The sequence below is a fragment of the Gadus morhua genome, chromosome 13, assembly GCF_902167405.1.
Source record: "Gadus morhua chromosome 13, gadMor3.0, whole genome shotgun sequence".
In the NCBI taxonomy this organism is placed as follows: domain Eukaryota; kingdom Metazoa; phylum Chordata; class Actinopteri; order Gadiformes; family Gadidae; genus Gadus; species Gadus morhua.
In genome coordinates, this window is record NC_044060.1 from 6,405,936 (window position 1) to 6,425,628 (window position 19,693).

Below are 19,693 nucleotides of genomic sequence, written 5' to 3' on the forward strand. Positions count from 1 at the left end.
GTCTTTGTCAAATAAAATATAAGGGGTAACACTGTTGTTTTTTCTCGGTCGTCATGAAAAAAAACATAAGGGGTAACACTGTTGTTTTTTATCGGCCGTCATGAAAAAAAACATAAAGGGTAACGCTGTTGTTTTATATCGGTCGTCATGAAAAAAACAAAAGGGGTAACACTGTCGTTTTTTATCGGTCGTCATGAAAAAAAACATAAGGGGTAACGCTGTTGTTTTATATCAGTCGTCATGAAAAAAAACATAAGGGGTAACACTGTCGTTTTTTATCGGTCGTCATGAAAAATAACATGAGGGGTAACACTGTTGTTTTTTACTGGTCGTCATGAAAAAAAAAAAAGGGGTCACACTGTTGTCTTTGTCAAATAAAATATAAGGGGTAACACTGTTGTTTTTTATCGGTCGTCATGAAAAAAAACATAAGGGGCAACACTGTCTTTTTTTATCGGCCGTCATGAAAAAAAACATAAAGGGTAACGCTGTTGTTTTATATTGGTCGTCATGAAAAAAACATAAGGGGTAACACTGTCGTTTTTTATCGGTCGTCATGAAAAAAAACATAAGGGGTAACACTGTCGTTTTTTATCGGTCGTCATGAAAAAAAACATAAGGGGTAACGCTGTTGTTTTATATCAGTCGTCATGAAAAAAACATAAGGGGTAACACTGTCGTTTTTTATCGGTCGTCATGAAAAATAACATAAGGGGTAACACTGTTGTTTTTTATTGGTCGTCATGAAAAAAAAAAAAGGGGTCACACTGTTGTCTTTGTCAAATAAAATATAAGGGGTAACACTGTTGTTTTTTATCGGTCGTCATGAAAAAAAACATAAGGGGTAACACTGTCGTTTTTTATCGGCCGTCATGAAAAAAAACATAAAGGGTAACGCTGTTGTTTTATATCGGTCGTCATGAAAAAAACAAAAGGGGTAACACTGTCGTTTTTTATCGGTCGTCATGAAAAAAAACATAAGGGGTAACGCTGTTGTTTTATATCAGTCGTCATGAAAAAAAACATAAGGGGTAACACTGTCGTTTTTTATCGGTCGTCATGAAAAATAACATGAGGGGTAACACTGTTGTTTTTTACTGGTCGTCATGAAAAAAAAAAAAGGGGTCACACTGTTGTCTTTGTCAAATAAAATATAAGGGGTAACACTGTTGTTTTTTATCGGTCGTCATGAAAAAAAACATAAGGGGCAACACTGTCTTTTTTTATCGGCCGTCATGAAAAAAAACATAAAGGGTAACGCTGTTGTTTTATATTGGTCGTCATGAAAAAAACATAAGGGGTAACACTGTCGTTTTTTATCGGTCGTCATGAAAAAAAACATAAGGGGTAACACTGTCGTTTTTTATCGGTCGTCATGAAAAAAAACATAAGGGGTAACGCTGTTGTTTTATATCAGTCGTCATGAAAAAAACATAAGGGGTAACACTGTCGTTTTTTATCGGTCGTCATGAAAAATAACATAAGGGGTAACACTGTTGTTTTTTATTGGTCGTCATGAAAAAAAAAAAAGGGGTCACACTGTTGTCTTTGTCAAATAAAATATAAGGGGTAACACTGTTGTTTTTTATCGGTCGTCATGAAAAAAAACATAAGGGGTAACACTGTCGTTTTTTATCGGCCGTCATGAAAAAAAACATAAAGGGTAACGCTGTTGTTTTATATCGGTCGTCATGAAAAAAACATAAGGGGTAACACTGTTGTTTTTTATCGGTCGTCATGAAAAAAAACATAAGGGGTGACACTGTCGTTTTTCTTTGATCGTCATGAAAAAGACATAATGGGTCACACTGTTGTTTTTTATTGGTCGTCATGAAAAAAAAAAAAGGGGTCACACTGTTGTCTTTGTCAAATAAAATATAAGGGGTAACACTGTTGTTTTTTATCGGTCGTCATGAAAAAAAACATAAGGTGTAACACTGTCGTTTTTTATCGGCCGTCATGAAAAAAAACATAAAGGCTAACGCTGTTGTTTTATGTCGGTCGTCATGAAAAAAAACATAAGGGGTAACACTGTCGTTTTTTATCGGTCGTCATGAAAAAAAACATAAGGGGTAACACTGTTGTTTTTTATTGGTCGTCATGAAAAAAAAAGGGGTCACACTGTTGTCTTTGTCAAATAAAATATAAGGGGTAACACTGTTGTTTTTTATCATTTGTCATGAAAAAAAACATAAGGGGTAACACTGTCGTTTTTTATCGGCCGTCATGAAAAAAAACATAAAGGGTAACGCTGTTGTTTTATATCGGTCGTCATGAAAAAAACATAAGGGGTAACACTGTCGTTTTTTATCGGTCGTCATGAAAAAAAACATAAGGGGTAACACTGTCGTTTTTTATTGGTCGTCATGAAAAAAAAAAAAGGGGTCACACTGTTGTCTTTGTCAAATAAAATATAAGGGATAACACTGTTGTTTTTTATCGGTCGTCATGAAAAAAAAAAAAGGGGTCACACTGTTGTCTTTGTCAAATAAAATATAAGGGGTAACACTGTTGATTTTTATCGGTCGTCATGAAAAAAAACATAAGGGGTAATACTGTCGTTTTTTATCGATCGTCATGAAAAAAAACATAAGGGTGACCCCTTTTTTTTTTTTCATGACGACCGATAAAGGGGTCACAACGCTGTTGTTTTATATCGGTCGTCATGAAAAAAAACATAAGGGGTAACACTGTCGTTTTTTATCGGTCGTCATGAAAAAAAACATAAGGGGTAACGCTGTTGTTTTATATCAGTCGTCATGAAAAAAACATAAGGGGTAACACTGTCGTTTTTTATCTGTCGTCATGAAAAATAACATAAGGGGTAACACTGTTGTTTTTTATTGGTCGTCATGAAAAAAAAAAAAGGGGTCACACTGTTGTCTTTGTCAAATAAAATATAAGGGGTAACAATGTTGTTTTTTATCGGTCGTCATGAAAAAAAAAATAAGGGGTAACACTGTCGTTTTTTATCGGCCGTCATGAAAAAAAACATAAAGGGTAACGCTGTTGTTTTATAACGGTCGTCATGAAAAAAACATAAGGGGTAACACTGTCGTTTTTTATCGGTCGTCATGAAAAAAAACATAAGGGGTAACACTGTCGTTTTTTATTGGTCGTCCTGAAAAAAAAAAAAGGGGTCACACTGTTGTCTTTGTCAAATAAAATATAAGGGATAACACTGTTGTTTTTTATCGGTCGTCATGAAAAAAAAAAAAGGGGTCACACTGTTGTCTTTGTCAAATAAATTATAAGGGGTAACACTGTTGATTTTTATCGGTCGTCATGAAAAAAAACATAAGGGGTAACACTGTTGTTTTTTATCGGTCGTCATGAAAAAAAACATAAGGGGTAACGCTGTTGTTTTATATCAGTCGTCATGAAAAAAACATAAGGGGTAACACTGTCGTTTTTTATCGGTCGTCATGAAAAATAGCATAAGGGGTAACACTGTTGTTTTTTATTGGTCGTCATGAAAAAAAAAAAAGGGGTCACACTGTTGTCTTTGTCAAATAAAATATAAGGGGTAACACTGTTGTTTTTTATCGGTCGTCATGAAAAAAAACATAAGGGGTAACACTGTCGTTTTTTATCGGCCGTCATGAAAAAAAACATAAAGGGTAACGCTGTTGTTTTATATCGGTCGTCATGAAAAAAACATAAGGGGTAACACTGTCGTTTTTTATCGGTCTTCATGAAAAAATACATAAGGGGTGACACTGTCGTTTTTCTTTGATCGTCATGAAAAAGACATAATGGGTCACACTGTTGTTTTTTATTGGTCGTCATGAAAAAAAAAAAAGGGGTCACACTGTTGTCTTTGTCAAATAAAATATAAGGGGTAACACTGTTGTTTTTTATCGGTCGTCATGAAAAAAAACATAAGGGGTAACACTGTCGTTTTTTATCGGCCGTCATGAAAAAAAACATAAAAGGTAACGCTGTTGTATTATATCGGTCGTCATGAAAAAAACATAAGGGGTAACGCTGTCGTTTTTTATCGGTCGTCATGAAAAAAAACATAAGGGGTAACACTGTTGTTTTTTATTGGTCGTCATGAAAAAAAAAAAAGGGGTCACACTGTTGTCTTTGTCAAATAAAATATAAGGGGTAACACTGTCGTAATTTATTGGTCGTCATGAAAAAAAAGATATTTGAAAATAAATAAATAATTGTCCTTGTCAAATAAAATATAAGGGGTATTGTTGTTTTTATCAAATGAAACGTAAAGGGTAACACTGTACAGAATATAATAGAAACACACACACACACACGCGCACGCACGCACGCACGCACGCACGCACGCACACACACACACACACACACACACACACACACACACACACACACACACACACACACACACACACACACACACACACACACACACGCACACACACACACACCAATCAGATGGATCCGACCGGGATTTCCGTTGCGATGGGTTTCCTCCATCAGCGACTTATAGAATAAACAAATTATGTAAAACAAAACCCCTCTTTCATTTTAAAATAATAGTATGCAAATAAGTTGAATAGGCCTCCATCTTTGTTATACTTTTAAAATGTTCCTATATAGCCTATTTTATAGCTTACACACTGATATTTTAAAACAGGAATGCGAAATGCATCCTGGGATATTTAACCGTCCCAAGTCCACACCATGGACATATTGGGCTAGCGGCTAGCCCAAGAAACACTCTGAGCATGCGCATTTCAATGTTTCCAGTCCAATACACATTGCATTGGGCTGGTGGGGCTAGAGCCCCTCTTGCACCTCCAGACGAACTCAGCCGGAAGAAGCAAGCCAGGGTCGACTAAAAATTAAATAAAATCGCCAAACTTGTTATTTCATAGTACTTTCTGAGGAGATAATTTTTATATATATATATATATATATATATAAAAAATATATATATTCTATTTTTTATATATATATTTCTTTTTCATTTTCATTTTCTTTTATTTTTTTCTTGTGAGAGTAGCGACTTGCCCCTTATGACCAGTCGCCACTGGTCATTCTGACCGGGGACATTTAGAATTGTCGGTCCTCCTCATTTTTTTCCGGTCATTGACCGGTAATAACCGACAACGGAAACTCTGCTATAAACCGGCCTAACTTTCACCGTCTACACTGAACCCCTTCTTCTTCGCACGGCTGTCAACTTCCGGAACACTCGCTAGTTAGATTTTCTCAAACAGCAGTTTCAAGTACGGGTAGCATAGAACTAACGTTAGCCAAGTGGGGGCTCCATCATTGCTAATGCCGCGTTTCCACTGCAGGGTGCGGAACGGATTGGATCTTAAAGGTGCGCAAGGGAGGGGGCGGTATAGCCCAGCTCAATTCCGAGGTTGCGTTTCCACCGCCGACAGTACCCTTTAAGGTAGGCCGGATGTCGATCGCCGCGGCAGCTACGTAAACATCTAAACAACGTCTTCCTCCCCAAGAATGCAGAAGAACGTCTCCACCTCCTTGTTCGCCCAAGCAAGAGTTTTACGCGACATGTTAATTGTAAAGAATAATACCTCAAGGCTACTGTTTGTTTGTTTTTATCCACACGTCGCCCGGAAGTGATGATTCTGTCGACCAATCAACGGAGGGGGTGTGTAGCTAGATTTTCCCGGGACCCTTTCAGGCGTCTCGTCTCCTTTTCAGTACCCCAACGGAGGAGTCCTGAAAACGAGGCCAAAACGGGTACGGCTTAGTCCGGGTCACGCCCACTTTTGGCGGTGGAAACGCGACCCGATCCGCACCTTTGTGATCCGATCCGTTCCGCACCTTGCAGTGGAAACGCGCCACAAATCTAACGAGAGAGGTAAAATTGCCATTAAGGAAGGAAAGCATAGTATGCTTTGCGACTGTGCTTCGCAGTATGCCTTGCGAAACCCAGTATGCCTTTCGAAACACCTCGTGATTGGTCGATGAAAAGCTACCAGGAACGCCTAATGGGCGTTCGTGTGTCATGACGGAAACGCCCAAGCCTGCAGCTGGACCCTTCTCGCACACACACACACACACACACACACACACACACACACACACACACACACACACACACACACACACACACACACACACACACACACACACACACACACACACACACACACACACACACACACGCGCGCACATGCTCAAACTCGCACACGCACAGTCACACACCCACAGTCACACACCCACACACTGCAATTCATTGTATACACTAGCGTTTTACAACACCTATTTCATGTATGCTTCCATTTAGTTAGTTGTACGTTTCTCTTGCACCATACATTTACTTTGTGGCTGTTAATTATTTATCCTGTAGGGCAGGCGATGGGGTGAATTCTAAACGACCGCAAATCACACATTTAGTATACTCAGTTTTTCCCTTTATGCAGGGTCGTAATACTCATACATATTTATATTAAAATTTATATAACAAAATACATAATTATAATAAAATTACGAAATGATATAATAAAGCTAAACCACTGATGTTAGTTGACGGTGTCCGGTGGTTGTGTGTGCTGTTTGTCCACGTGGAGGTTCCGTAGCCCAGCAGACGCTGTGGCTCTGTTGTTGAGGTTAGGATCTCTCAACTGCCTCTCTATTCAAATCCTTTCACATGTAGAAGACAATAGTAATAATACTGTGCAGGACACGTACTTTATGTGCACATAACAAATCTGTACCGTTCTCTGTACATTTTTGTTATACCATCACGCAGCTTCTCTCCTTGACATCATAATTCAACGCATTCAGGTTCTGGCTGTGCTTGTCTATTACGTGTTGATCTATTTTGTGTTAGTGCCCCATTCAATCATAATTATCTTCACACAATCGTTCAAATCCAATCATACAAATTTTATTGAACATTTAAAACCGTTAAAACACATCAGAGGCACAAGGCGTGAGTTAGGGAGTTGGATTGTGAAAAAAACATAAAAGCTATGAATGTTTCAATCAGCCTCGGTCAGCCCAGTCCGCTCCTACTCCACCCAGATCGTTCCTACTCCACCCAGACCGCTCCTCCTCCACCCAGACTTTCTCTACTCCACCCAGACCGTTCCTACTCCACCCAGTCTGCTCCTACTCCACCCAGACCGCTCTCCTCCACCCAGACTGTCTCTACTCCACCCAGACCGTTCCTACTCCACCCAGTCTGCTCCTACTCCACCCAGACCGCTCTCCTCCACCCAGGCTGTCTCTACTCCACCCAGACCGTTCCTACTCCACCCAGTCTGCTCCTACTCCACCCAGACCGCTCTCCTCCACCCAGGCTGTCTCTACTCCACCCAGACCGTTCCTACTCCACCCAGTCTGCTCCTACTCCACCCAGACCGCTCTCCTCCACCCAGACTGTCTCTACTCCACCCAGTCTGCTCCTACTCCACCCAGACCGCTCCTCCTCCACCCAGACTGTCTCTACTCCACCCAGACCGCTCCTACCCCACCCAGACTGCTCCTACTCCACCCAGACCCCTCCTACCCCACCCAGACTGCCCCTACTCCACCCAGACCTCTCCTACTCCACTCTTACTCCACCCAGATTGCCCCAACTCCATCCAGACATCTCCTACTCCACCCAGACCGCCCCTACTCTGCCAAGACCGCTCCTACTCCACCCAGACCCCTCCTACTCCACCCAAACCACTCCTACTCCACCCAAACCGCTCCTACTCCACCCAGAAGGCCCCTACTCCAAGACCCCTCCTACTCCACCCAGACCGTTCCTACTCCACCCAGACCTCTCCTACTCCACTCTTACTCCACCCAGATTGCTCCAACTCCATCCAGACCACTCCTACTCCACCCAGACCGCCCCTACTCCGCCCAGACCGCTCCTACTCCACCCAGACTGCCCCTACTCCACCCAGACCATTCCTACTCCACCCAGACCATTCCTACTCCACCCAGACCCCTCCTACTCCACCCAAACCGCTCCTACTCCACCCAGACGGCCCCTACTCCCCCAAGACCCCTCCTACTCCGCCCAGACCCCTCCTACTCCGCCCAGACCACTCCTACTCCGCCCAGACCGCCCCTCCACCCACGCTGCCCTGCTCGTCCTCCCCCCTCTCCGCTGCCTCGGGCGCCGGCCTCTTGCGTCTCTTGATGAGCAGCGGGTTGTTGGAGGTGTCCAGGTCTTTGATCTTCACCTGGTCGTAATCCACGCGCATGGTGGCGAGAGCGCTGGTCATCTCCTCCTGCCAATGAGAACACAGGTTTATGTTGTTGTTGTTTATGCTTGAACCAGGCTCTCTGCCGCCCCCTGGTGGCTCCTCTTAAAGGACCAGGGCACAGTGTATTGGCGTATTGGCGTATTGGTGCTCTGCTGCCCCCTGGTGGCTCCTCTGGTATATGTGTGTCATCGCGGTGTTCAGCCTCACCTTCACGTCGTCCCACAGCTCTCTCTCCTCCGTCAGCACCCTGGAGGTGTGTAGCGGGGTGGGCGGGACCTCCATGGCCTGCTGCCGTACGGAACCGAGGGAACACAAAGTCACGCGATGGACACTAACAGGTTCACTGCAGCAGGCGTGTTCATAAAGGTACACTCACACTGATCCAGGGGTGGTTCATAAACTGTCCGATGGTCATCCTCTCATTAGGGTCCGTCTTCAGTAACTGGACAATGAGCTGTTTGGCTGAACAATCAAAACCAGGACCAGGACCAGCACCAGAACCAGGACCAGAAACAGTAGCAGAACCAGGACCAGCACCAGAGCCAGGACCAGGATCAGAACCAGAACCAGGACCAGAGCCAGAACCAGAACAGAGAACAAAGAGAGCAGAGGAGTCACACGCTGGCCTTCACAGAAACGCCAGAAACCAGAAACGCCCCAGAGGAAAGCAGTTGAGCTAGCAAAGAATCATGGGTAATGGAGTTTCTGTGCCTCACCTTGTTCAGAGACGTCCTCCCACTCCGGGGTGGGGAACTCGTACTGGCCCATGCGGATCCTCTGCTTCATGCCGGGGGAGATGGCCGCGCCCGTGTTGGAGTAGAAGGGGGGGAACCCACACAGCCTGCAGAGGAGAACCAATCAGTACGGGGCAGTCGGACACGCACGCCTCACGCACACACGCACGTACGCACGGATACCCACAGGATGTACATGACACACGGCCAGAGACCACATGTCACCCACAAACCCATACACTCACACACACACACACACACAACGACACACAACTACACACACACCCACAGTTATACTCACAGGATGTACATGATGACACCCAGAGACCACATGTCACATGACTTGTCATACTTCTCCGGGCCGAGCACCTCGGGGGCTGACGGACAGACAGACACACCATCACCATGAGGACAGACAGACACACCATCACCATGAGGACAGACAGACAGACACAACGTCAACATGAGGACAGACTGACACAACGTCAACATGAGGACAGACAGACACGACATCACCATGAGGACAGACAGACACAACGTCACCAGGACAGGAGGACAGACAGACAGACAGACACAACGTCACCAGGAGGACAGACAGACGGACACAACGTCACAATGAGGACAGGAGGACAGACGGACAGACACAACATCACAATGAGGACAGACACACACGACATCACCATGAGGAGGAGACCCTCTGCGTGCAGAGACCTTACCCACGTAGTAGGGGGTGTAGCAGGGGGTTTGCAGGGAGTTGTGGATGGTGGTCTCCTTGGCGAAGCCGAAGTCGGTGAGCTTCAGGACGGCGTTGCTCTCCTTAGTGGAGTACAGCAGGTTCTCCGGCTGGAGAGAGAGAGGTAGAGAGACTACAAGGTTACTACACTGGAGCGAGGAGGAGGACCATGTTATCACTACATGTGATCACTACATGTGATCACTACATGTTTTCACTACATGTTATCACTACATGTTTTCACTACATGTTATCACTACATGTTTTCACTACATGTTTTCACTACATGTTATCACTACATGTTATCACTACATGTTATCACTACATGTTTTCACTACATGTTTTCACTACATGTTTTCACTACATGTTATCACTACATGTTATTACAGCAGGTTCTCCGGCTAGAGAGACAGAGGTAGAGAGACACCTGAATTTTACTACTGGAACCGGGAGGACGATGTTATCACTACATGTTATTACCAGTGCTGTCAGGCGATTAAAATATTTAAACGCGATTAATTCACATTAATGTCATAGTTAACTCGCGATTAATCGCACATCTTTTTCTATTCTAAATATCCCTTGATTTCGTGCTGCTAGCCTTTTAGTGAGATCAGAGAGTGTTGAGAAGGACAGTAAGAAGAGCGACCCGCAGTGGTAGGCCTATCGTAAAACGTCAATAGCAAAGGCTTTTATTTGTTTCAATCACTGAACTTTCGAACAAAACTCTTGCTCAGCAAAGATGGGAAATACTTATATTATTAACATTATTAATACTTATATTAATTATTTAAACCAGTATGAATATTCCTACCGTACGTAGGCCTATACACATTACCAGGCTATCGAATAACGCCTACACACACACACACACACACACACACACACACACACACACACACACACACACACACACACACACACACACACACACACACACACACACACACACACACACACATGGTGGCGGAGTGGTAATCGGGAGAGTCAGGAGAATTTGTGGTGGGCCGTTAACGTTTCGGGGCTTTCGGGCTGATTACTGCGGGATAACAATATTGCGTTTATTAAAGTTCCTTGCAGCACCGTCCGGCAGCCTGAGCTGTGCCCCCGCAACCTCTCACTCACTCAACAGACGCAACGTCGCAACCAAGTCTATTTTGTTTAGAGGGGAGTAACTGAGCGGCCCCTCCCGAAGTGGTACAGCCCAGGTGGGCCTTGAACTGCGATTGGTCAGAAAGACGTAACAGCATTGAACTCTCGTGCAGGCTCGAACAGAGTGTAGCTAGATCTGGTATGGTGCTGTCCTTTTTCTAACGTGACTAGTTGTTGCTAGACAGCAGGGGAAAAAACGACAACGTTTGCCAAGCCAAAAGAGCGTTAATCGAACGGAAAAAAAAAAAAAACTGCGTTAACGCCGTTAATAACGCGTTAAACTGACAGCACTAGTTATTACTACATCTTTCTTCAGCAGGTTCTCAGACTAGCAAGAGAGGAGGTAGAGAGAAACTCGATGGTTCCTACCCCCCACTGTAACGAGTAGATCATGATATCATTATGAAGCTCATCGTTAGGATCATCTACCTTCACGTCTCGGTGGGCCACGTCCATGCAGTGCAGGAACTGGATGGCTGAGCCGATGTCCCGCATGATGTCAGACGCCTCTGTGGACAGAAACCCCCGGTTACAGAGGACAGGACACCCCGGTTACAGAGTACCCCCCGGTTACAGAGAACAGGACCCCCATCACCTCCCCCATCACCTCCTCCATCACCTCCTCCTCACTCTGCCCCACCCCTCCATCACCTCCCCCTCACTCGGCCCCTCCTCCATCACCTCCTCCTCACTTGGCCCCTCCTCCATCACCTCCCCCTCACTCGGCCCCTCCTCCATCACCTCCTCCTCACTCGGCCCCTCCTCCATCACCTCCCCCTCACTCGGCCCCTCCTCCATCACCTCCCCCTCACTCGGCCCCTCCTCCATCACCTCCCCCTCACTCGGCCCCTCCTCCATCACCTCCCCCTCACTCGGCCCCTCCTCCATCACCTCCCCCTCACTCGGCCCCTCCTCCATCACCTCCTCCTCACTCTGCCCCACCCCTCCATCACCTCCCCCTCACTCGGCCCCTCCTCCATCACCTCCTCCTCACTCTGCCCCACCCCTCCATCACCTCCCCCTCACTCGGCCCCTCCTCCATCACCTCCCCCTCACTCGGCCCCTCCTCCATCACCTCCTCCTCACTTGGCCCCGCCCCTCCATCACCTCCCCCTCACTCGGCCCCTCCTCCATCACCTCCTCCTCACTTGGCCCCGCCCCTCCCCCTTTTAACATGGAGGTCCAGTTAGTTCTCTGAACCAGTGTTCACCTCTCTCTGTGAAGGCCTGGTCTCCTCTGTGCTGGATGCGACTGAACAGCTCTCCGCCCTCCATGCTGGGGACAGGACAGGACAGGACATCAAATATAGATCAAATGTAGGACATGATGATTTCATTGCTGATTGAGACAGTTGGTAATTTGTCTTGTGTCTTTCGGATCAGGCCGTGAATGTTCAGGCTTTCACTTTAGAAGTCTGGTTACATTAAGCTAACCCTCTGACCCCCAATCAGGACGTTAAGCTAGGCCTGTAGAACACCCACTAACCCTCTGACAGCCAATCAGGACGTTGAGCTCCACCAAACAGTCCAACCAAGGGATTGATAAATCACAAGATAAAAAAATACCCTTTAACACATAGTACCTGGTCCAGAATCAAACTCAATGTCAGAGACAGAATGAGGAGAAAGACCTCCTTGATGGAAGAATCAAACCGGCCGAGCTGAGATGTTCCTCACCACTCCATCACCATGAGCAGGCACCTCCGGCCCTGGTGCAGGTTCTCGTAGAGGCTGAGGACCCGGACGATGTGCGGCCCGGCCAGCGCCCGGCAGTGCAGCTCCATCTCGCGCCGCGCCTTCGGAGTGTCGTACAGGATCTGGGGGGGAACCAGGTGCAGAGAGGTTTTAGATCAGACCCCGGGGAGCCTGGAGGCCACCAGACCACCCCCACAGGAAGATATGAACACATGAACCCGTGAACACATGAACAGGACCCCAAGCAGAGGCCCGGGTCCAGAGAGATGAAGGAGTGAGGAGCAGAACCATCAAATAAGCCAAGATCCGGGCTGGTTGAGTTCTCCAATGGGCCTCTACACTTGATAACCGAATAGAACTAAAGCGTGGAACCTTCTGTCTGAAGTGAGCAGGAAACCATCAGCCCCCCCACAACAAGGACTGCTCATAGACTGCCGGCCCTGGGGCTGGAACCCACAACCTCCCAGCTGGTAATGACGCTATGACCACTAGACTCTCCCGGGGGTCGTTTCCTTGGTTCCTTGGTCCCTAACCACTAGACTCTCTTGGTCTTTTTCCTTGGTCCCTAACCACTAGACTCTCCTCCCTTGGTCCCTAACCACTCGCCTGTCCTGCCCTTGGTTCCTGGGTCCCTAACCACTACTCTCCTCCCTTTGTTCCTTGGTCCCTAACCACTGGACTCTCCTCCCTTGTTTCCTTGGTTCCTAACCACTATAATCTCCTGGTCTTGTTTCCTTGGTCCCTAACTACTACTCTCCTCCCTTGGTTCCTTCGCCCACTAAGTGGAAGGCAGTGTGATATCAGACCGTTTAATGAGAGTGCTCTGAAAACATGAGCGTCACTCAGACCTTCTAATGGATCACTGTGTAGCGGAAGTGCAACTGTTTGTTTTACAGAGAGAATTGGGATAATTGTATTATTTCTCGAGACTTTTAGAAAACAGTAGCCGACCCTGGTAGCGGGTTTGGACGGCGCATTGAGAAGTATAAAACTTGCGTGGTTAGGAGGAGATGGTGGAGCTGAAGCCAGTTTGGACTCTGCATCCCCAGGGGAAAGCCTAATCCTAACCATAAACCTTAACTTACCAAAAACCTAACACTAGCATTAACCCCAAACCTGACTCAGCATTATTGGTTAGCATAGCCATAACCACAAGGCCAAACACAAACCAGAGTCTGACTTCCTGTGTTTAGTCTCTGAAGGCTCCCTGACCATCACTGACGTCATCGACAACCTCTTCTCTACATTATTTACCAGTGAACCAGATGAGCTTCTAGGTCATACTGGTCTCCTGTCCTCCTCCTGTCCTCTATCCTCATCATCAACTTTTTTTTATTTTATATTTTTAGGTAAACAATCACTTCCAGTGGAGAAATCTGAACCGATGTATACCATTATAGAGGAACTGATAGCGAGCCTTCAGAATGAAGCAGCTGGACCAATCAGAAGCCTCCTGGACCAGTGACTGACAAGGACCAGTGATCGACCAGGACCAGTGATGGACGGGCCTTATTGATGACTTGCTCATTCTTAGTCTACTTGTTCCGGTGTCGTGTGAACCAAGTGCATAACGACCCAGACTTGAGCTCACCTTGAGGGCACACTTCTGACGGGTCTTCTTGCAGAAGCACTGCAGCACTTTGCCGTTGATGCCGAAGCCCAGGACCCGAGCCGTGAGCGTGTAGTCCTGGGTCACCGATGTCCGCCTGAACTCCAGCTGGACTGGAGCTTCTGTCGGGACCACCGGGTTCCCTGGACCGGAGAAGAACCCGCTCAGGGTGGTCCCCTGAGGCTCAGGATTCTTCTGGTCCTCGGTTTGGTTCTGCATGTTTACCCGAAGACCCTCACTCGCTCCCGGCCAGTGGTCCTCCCCTCCGCGTCATCATCTTCAGTTCGAGTCCCGGAGGAGCTCGTTTCTTTCCGTGGTGAAATATATTTGAGTGTAACAGCTAAGAAGCTTTTACAGCAGATGCACTCGAAGGCGCGTTGATATGAACGGGTCCGATAAGTGATAACAACAGGAAATAACGGGAAGGGAGACTAATCAGAAGACGTGACTCGGTCCTCTCCCTGCAGGGTGTGGGTTCCATCCCCGCTGCTTCCTGCTGATCATCTGAAGCCTCTTAAAGACACACGACGGATTAACGAGACGGCGCATTTGATCATGTTAAAATAATCTATTTCTATGTACCATGTTAAAGATAAAGACTTTAAAAAAATAGTTAAAACCGCTTCCATGTTTTGAACTGCTATGTCAATTCATGTGTTTACACCATCAAAAAAAATGACAAAGCATCTTCTTCACACCATATTAACTTCAAAGGTCCCATGACATTAGTGTTATAGTTTTTTTATTACACGATTTATTTTTCACACAGTACTTTTATTAATAATTGTACCTCTTCAAAATGTACTGATCAATGAAAGGCAAAGAAAGATCTTCTCAAAGGACGGCTTCAGTACTCTGATACTTCATGAATGGACGCCTTATCTGTATCATAACAGCTCCCTGGGCTCCAAGGGACCGCAGCGTCCGTCTTGCCCTGCAGGGTCCCGGGCCTAATCCTAGTCCAGGGCCTTGCCCAGGACCTGGTCCAGGGCCCGGTCCAGAACCTAATCCTAGACCAGGGCCTAGTCCAGGGCCTGGGCCAGGGCCTAATCCTAGTCCACGGCCTTGTCCAGGACCTGGTCCAGGGCCTGGTCCAGAATCAAATCCTAGACCAGGGCCTAGTCCAGGGCCTGGTCCAGGACCTAATCCTAGTCCAGGGCCTAGACCAGGGCCTAGTCCAGGGCCTGGTCCAGGGCCTAGTCCAGGGCCCGGTCCAGGACCTAATCCTAGTCCAGGGCCTGGTCCAGGGCCTAGTCCAGGGCCTGGTCCAGGACCTGATCCTAGTCCAGGGCCTAGTCCAGGGCCCGGTCCAGGACCTAATCCTAGTCCAGGGCCTGGTCCGGGACCTAATCCTAGTCCAGGGCCCGGTCCAGGACCTGGTCCGGGACCTAATTCTAGTCCAGGGCCTGGTCCAGGGCCTGGTCCAGGACCCTCTGGTCCTCCACGGCGTAGGGCATGGTGACGCGGAGCTGCGTCTCGGCCTCCATGCTGCGCTCCATGGTCTCATACGCGTTGGAGTTCCCCGACCAGCAGCGCCGGGCCACCTGTCAAACACCCAGGAGGAGGACTCATCAGACCCAGTCAGACCCTCAGAACCAGGTCTACCCAGGAGGTGGACCCCTTCAGACCCTGTGGACCAGGTTGTCCGACCCTGAGGACCTCCTCCCCCCAGTTCCCACTGTGGTCTCCCTCTACACCGCCTTACCCCGTTGGAGACGTCCCAGTTGAGCATCAGACTGGCTCGCTTCGCAGCCTCCTCCGACCCGTCCAGAACCAGACCGAACCCTCCGTTCATCACCTCCCCCCTGGTGGAGAACAAAACCCAGAACCTTCAGTTCATCACCTCCCCCCCGGAGAGAACCAGACCCAGAACCCTCGGTTCATCACCTCCCCCCCGGAGAGAACCAGACCCAGAACCCTCGGTTCACCACCTCCCCCCAGAGAACCAAACCCAATCCGGAGCTGAACCCTGATCCCTGAACGCTGAACCCTCCGGTGCAGATCCCAGGTGTGTTTGGTGTCGCTGCCGGATGACCTCACCAGGGGGGTGTGTCCGGTGATGACCTCACCAGGGGGGTGTGTCCGTTGATGACCTCACCAGGGGGGTGTGTCCGGTGATGACCTCACCAGGGGGGTGTGTCCGTTGATGACCTCACCAGGGGGGTGAGTCTGGTGAGTGGCGCTACAGGATGACCTTACCAGCCCACGCCGCCGCCGTTGTGCAGAGACACCCAGGTGGCCCCCCTGAAGGCATCCCCCACGAAGTTCTGGACCGCCATGTCTGAGGGGAGGGGGGGGGGGGGGGAACACCAGGAGAGAGACTCTGTTAGAGGGATGGGCTACGATCATCGCAGAAGAACACAGACAGGATGGATGGAGCCGATGATCTGCTCAGAGCCAATGAAGGGGTCCCCTCTGAGCGGGCCGTTCTGAAAGACCAGTCGCTCCACTTCCCAGCCAATCAGAACGGAGAACGGAGAACCAACGCACCCGCGCAGAAGGCCGAGCCGTCGTACACGTTGGAGGTCTCTCTGAACGGGCTGTCGGTCCCGCTGACGTCATGGTGGTCCCTGCTGATGACCACAGGAGCCTGACGGGGACAATGCAACACAGATCAGACCGGCCCCGACAACAGGCTCCCGTGAACCCCCTCTGAAGAGGGCAGAGGTCAAAGGGAACAGGAACAGGAAGTGAGGGCTGTGTGCCTCTTACTGAAACCCTTCCATCGGCGATGGCCTTGTTGATGGCGAGTGCGATGCAGACTCGGCCCTTCTGGTCTGAGTACAGGATCCTAGCCATGGACCCCACCACCTGCGCACAGAGGACAGTGAACCAGATGACGCCTCATTCGTGTGCGTCACTGTGGTCTCCTAGGCAACCAGACCACCTGACCTCAGGGCCTACCATCTGGTGTTTCCCGGCCTCCCTGATCCAGCGGATGTTGTCGTGGTACTGCTGCCGCACGCCCTCGCTCACGCCCACTGCGATCTCCTCCAGGACCGTGGCGGCGATCTGGTCCGTGACCTCCAGGTCTTTGGGGTCGCACGAGGTGCACACCCAGCGGAACGGGCCGAAGCCCAGCGAGAAGATGTCCCTGGTGAAGAGAGGGGGCGGAGGTCATCATGTTAGGAGGGGACCGGTCGGGGTCTGTCAGTCGTCAGTCAGTCCGTCAGTCAGCGTAGCTCTCTAGCAGCCTGTTAGTTCCACTCTGTATTGAACCCACCGCTCCTCCCATCACTCACCCCATGATATGCTGCACGTAGGACGGATAGCGGAACTCCGTCGCGCCTCCACTCCCCTCCTCCTTCGCTACCTTGGCCCCTGAACCCAGAAACCAGAGGACTAACTGTTACTGTGGGTATAGCTGTGTGTGTGTGTGCGTTTGTATGTGTGTGTGTGTGTGTGTGTGTGTTAGTGTGTGTTTGTGTGTGTCTGTGTGTGTGTGTGTGTGTTATACCAGAGTGTGTAGCAGTGTGTGTGTTATAACAGTGTTTTTAACTGCGTGTGTGTGTGTGTGTGTGTGTGTGTGTGTACATGTAATAACAGTGTGCAGCTGTGTATGTGTGTGTGTGTGTCTTATAACAGTGTTATAGGGTTAGGGTTAGGGTAGCTGTGTGTGTCTTATCCTCCTCTCACCAGCTCTCTGGGCCTCCAGCAGGAAGGCGTTCCCGTAGTCCCAGAAGAACATGCCGGCCTCCGCCAGCGTGTCGATGGCCGCCACGTGTCTCTTCAGGCTGGACGGACAGACGGGGGGAGAACGGACGGCAGGTCAGACAGGGTTCACTCCTCTCTAAACACCCTCAGGCCCCGTCCACACGGAACCGATTCTTTGGTGAAAACGCATAAGTCTCGGCGTTTGGGCCGACCATCCAGACGGATCCAGCCCTGACCTATGCGTTTTAGTGTTCCGATTTGTGTGGACGCCTTAAACGCAAACAATGACATCATCGGCCGCCGACCAACTGTGCAACGTTAGAGTTGCATTGATTTTTTTGGGTGGGGTTTTAAATATTATTTTTGGTAAATCTAATTACAGTACATTCAAAAGTATTTCTGCTCAATCTAAAAGGTTAACAACTATGCTATCTCCTCCTCGACCGTTTGTATACAGCGCGCAGGCTGGATGCGCGTGGCTGGATGCGCTCCACTTTGGTGGAGAACCAGCGCATTGAGCATGTACCGCAGCGTTTCTACAGCTCGACGCGTTTTCGCAATGAGTCCGTCTTTACGGAGATATTCCTGAAATGCATCAACAGGGGTACAGGGGACAGGGGCCGGGGGACGAGGGGTGGACGGGGCTTCAGTCTCCTCTCCGTGGTCCTCACCTCTCCTCCACGGCGGTTCTGAACTGGCCCGGGCTGGAGGCCATGAGCTGGTTGGCCTGGCGGAAGCTGAGCTGCACGGGGTAGTAGCCCCCGCTGAAGGGGTTGTGGAGCGAGGTCTGGTCCGAGCCCAGGTCCACCAGCAGCTCCCCGCTCCGCTGGTACTCCAGGACCAGCCTCTCCCTGCGGCAGAGGGGAGGGTCAGAGGGGAGCCCCACAGAGGGTAAAGGTCAGAGGGGAGGGTCAGAGGGGAGCCCCACAGAGAGGAGGGTCAGAGAGGAGGGTCAGAGGGGAGCCCCCCCAGAGGTTAAAGGTCAGAGGGGAGCCCCACAGAGGTTAAAGGTCAGAGGGGGGCCCCAAAGAGGTTAAAGGTCAGAGGGGAGCCCCACAGAGGTTAAAGGTCAGAGGGGTGCCCCAAAGAGGTTAAAGGTCAGAAGGCAGCCCCACAGAGGGTTAGGGTCAGAGGGGAGGGTCAGAGGGGAGCCCCAAAGAGGGTTAGGGTCAGAGGGGAGGGTCAGAGGGGAGCCCCACAGAGGTTAAAGGTCAGAGGGGAGCACCCTTAGGTGCAAAGGGTCAATGGAACGGCGGCGGCAGCGGTTGAAGGGTTTTTCACCTTACACTCACCATAGGTCTACGATGTTTCCATGGTAACCCAGGCTGAGGGGTAACTTGGCCGCCCTCGCCTCTCTGTAAATAACATCAAAGGATCAGTCAGAGAGCCAATCACAAAGCCCAGAGTGGACCGTCCAATAGGGTAGAGCAGGGATAAGCGTGAGGAGAAGTACGCGGGGTCAGCCTGAGGAGAGGTGGGTGTGGTCAGCGGGCGGGGGGAGGTTGGCCGGTTCAGTGTGAGGGGAGGTGGGCATGACCAGCGTGAGGGTAGGTGAGCGTGGTCAGTGGGCGGGGAGGTGGGCGTGGCCAGCGTGAGGCGAGGTGGGCGTGGTCACCTGATGCGCTGGATGCAGTGGTCCAGGCTGCTGCTCATCTCCATCAGCCAGCCCTGCTCATGCCTCTTCCTGATGGGGGCCTCGTCCACCTAGGGGGGGGGGGGGGGGGGGTCAACCAGTCACTCAAGAACCGGGCCTACAGTCAACCAGTCACTCACTACCAGTCAACCAGTCACTTACTACCAGTCACTCACTAACCAGGCCTACAGTCAACCAGTCACTCACTACCAGTCCACCAGTCACTCACTAACCAGTCAACCAGTCACTCACTACCAGACCAGTGTCTCTCACGCACACACACACACACACACACACACACACACACACACACACACAC

The 19,693-nt window shown here is 49.2% G+C and overlaps 2 protein-coding genes across 3 annotated transcripts in view; both read right to left on the reverse strand.

Moving 5' to 3' along the window:
- Positions 1-6,825: 6,825 nt before the first annotated feature.
- On the reverse strand, positions 6,826-14,592 carry LOC115557172 (MAP kinase-activated protein kinase 2). 2 transcript variants are annotated; one of them, XM_030374784.1, is made up of 10 exons: positions 14,070-14,592; positions 12,461-12,600; positions 11,995-12,059; positions 11,214-11,293; positions 9,616-9,742; positions 9,201-9,276; positions 8,882-9,006; positions 8,542-8,627; positions 8,373-8,450; positions 6,826-8,189 (listed from the first exon to the last, which is right to left on the reverse strand). In XM_030374784.1, the coding sequence occupies exons 1-10, from the start codon at positions 14,304-14,306 to the stop codon at positions 8,007-8,009; spliced, it is 1,197 nt and encodes a 398-aa protein (XP_030230644.1). In that variant the 5' UTR covers positions 14,307-14,592; the 3' UTR covers positions 6,826-8,006. The 2 variants fall into 2 exon arrangements, with proteins under 2 accessions (XP_030230644.1, XP_030230643.1); XM_030374783.1 differs by having other exon boundaries at positions 8,373-8,453.
- Positions 14,593-14,812: 220 nt separating this feature from the next.
- uroc1 (urocanate hydratase 1) overlaps positions 14,813-19,693 on the reverse strand; it is an 8,090-nt gene continuing 3,209 nt past the window's right edge. The window contains exons 9-19 of the mRNA XM_030374782.1: positions 19,357-19,445; positions 19,034-19,096; positions 18,413-18,592; positions 17,724-17,821; positions 17,330-17,408; positions 16,992-17,181; positions 16,800-16,898; positions 16,578-16,677; positions 16,287-16,368; positions 15,793-15,892; positions 14,813-15,631 (exon numbers count right to left, since the gene is read on the reverse strand). Coding sequence (XP_030230642.1) covers positions 15,482-15,631; positions 15,793-15,892; positions 16,287-16,368; positions 16,578-16,677; positions 16,800-16,898; positions 16,992-17,181; positions 17,330-17,408; positions 17,724-17,821; positions 18,413-18,592; positions 19,034-19,096; positions 19,357-19,445 — 1,230 coding nt within the window. The 3' untranslated portion in view covers positions 14,813-15,481. The remainder of the gene's footprint in view (positions 15,632-15,792; positions 15,893-16,286; positions 16,369-16,577; positions 16,678-16,799; positions 16,899-16,991; positions 17,182-17,329; positions 17,409-17,723; positions 17,822-18,412; positions 18,593-19,033; positions 19,097-19,356; positions 19,446-19,693) is intronic.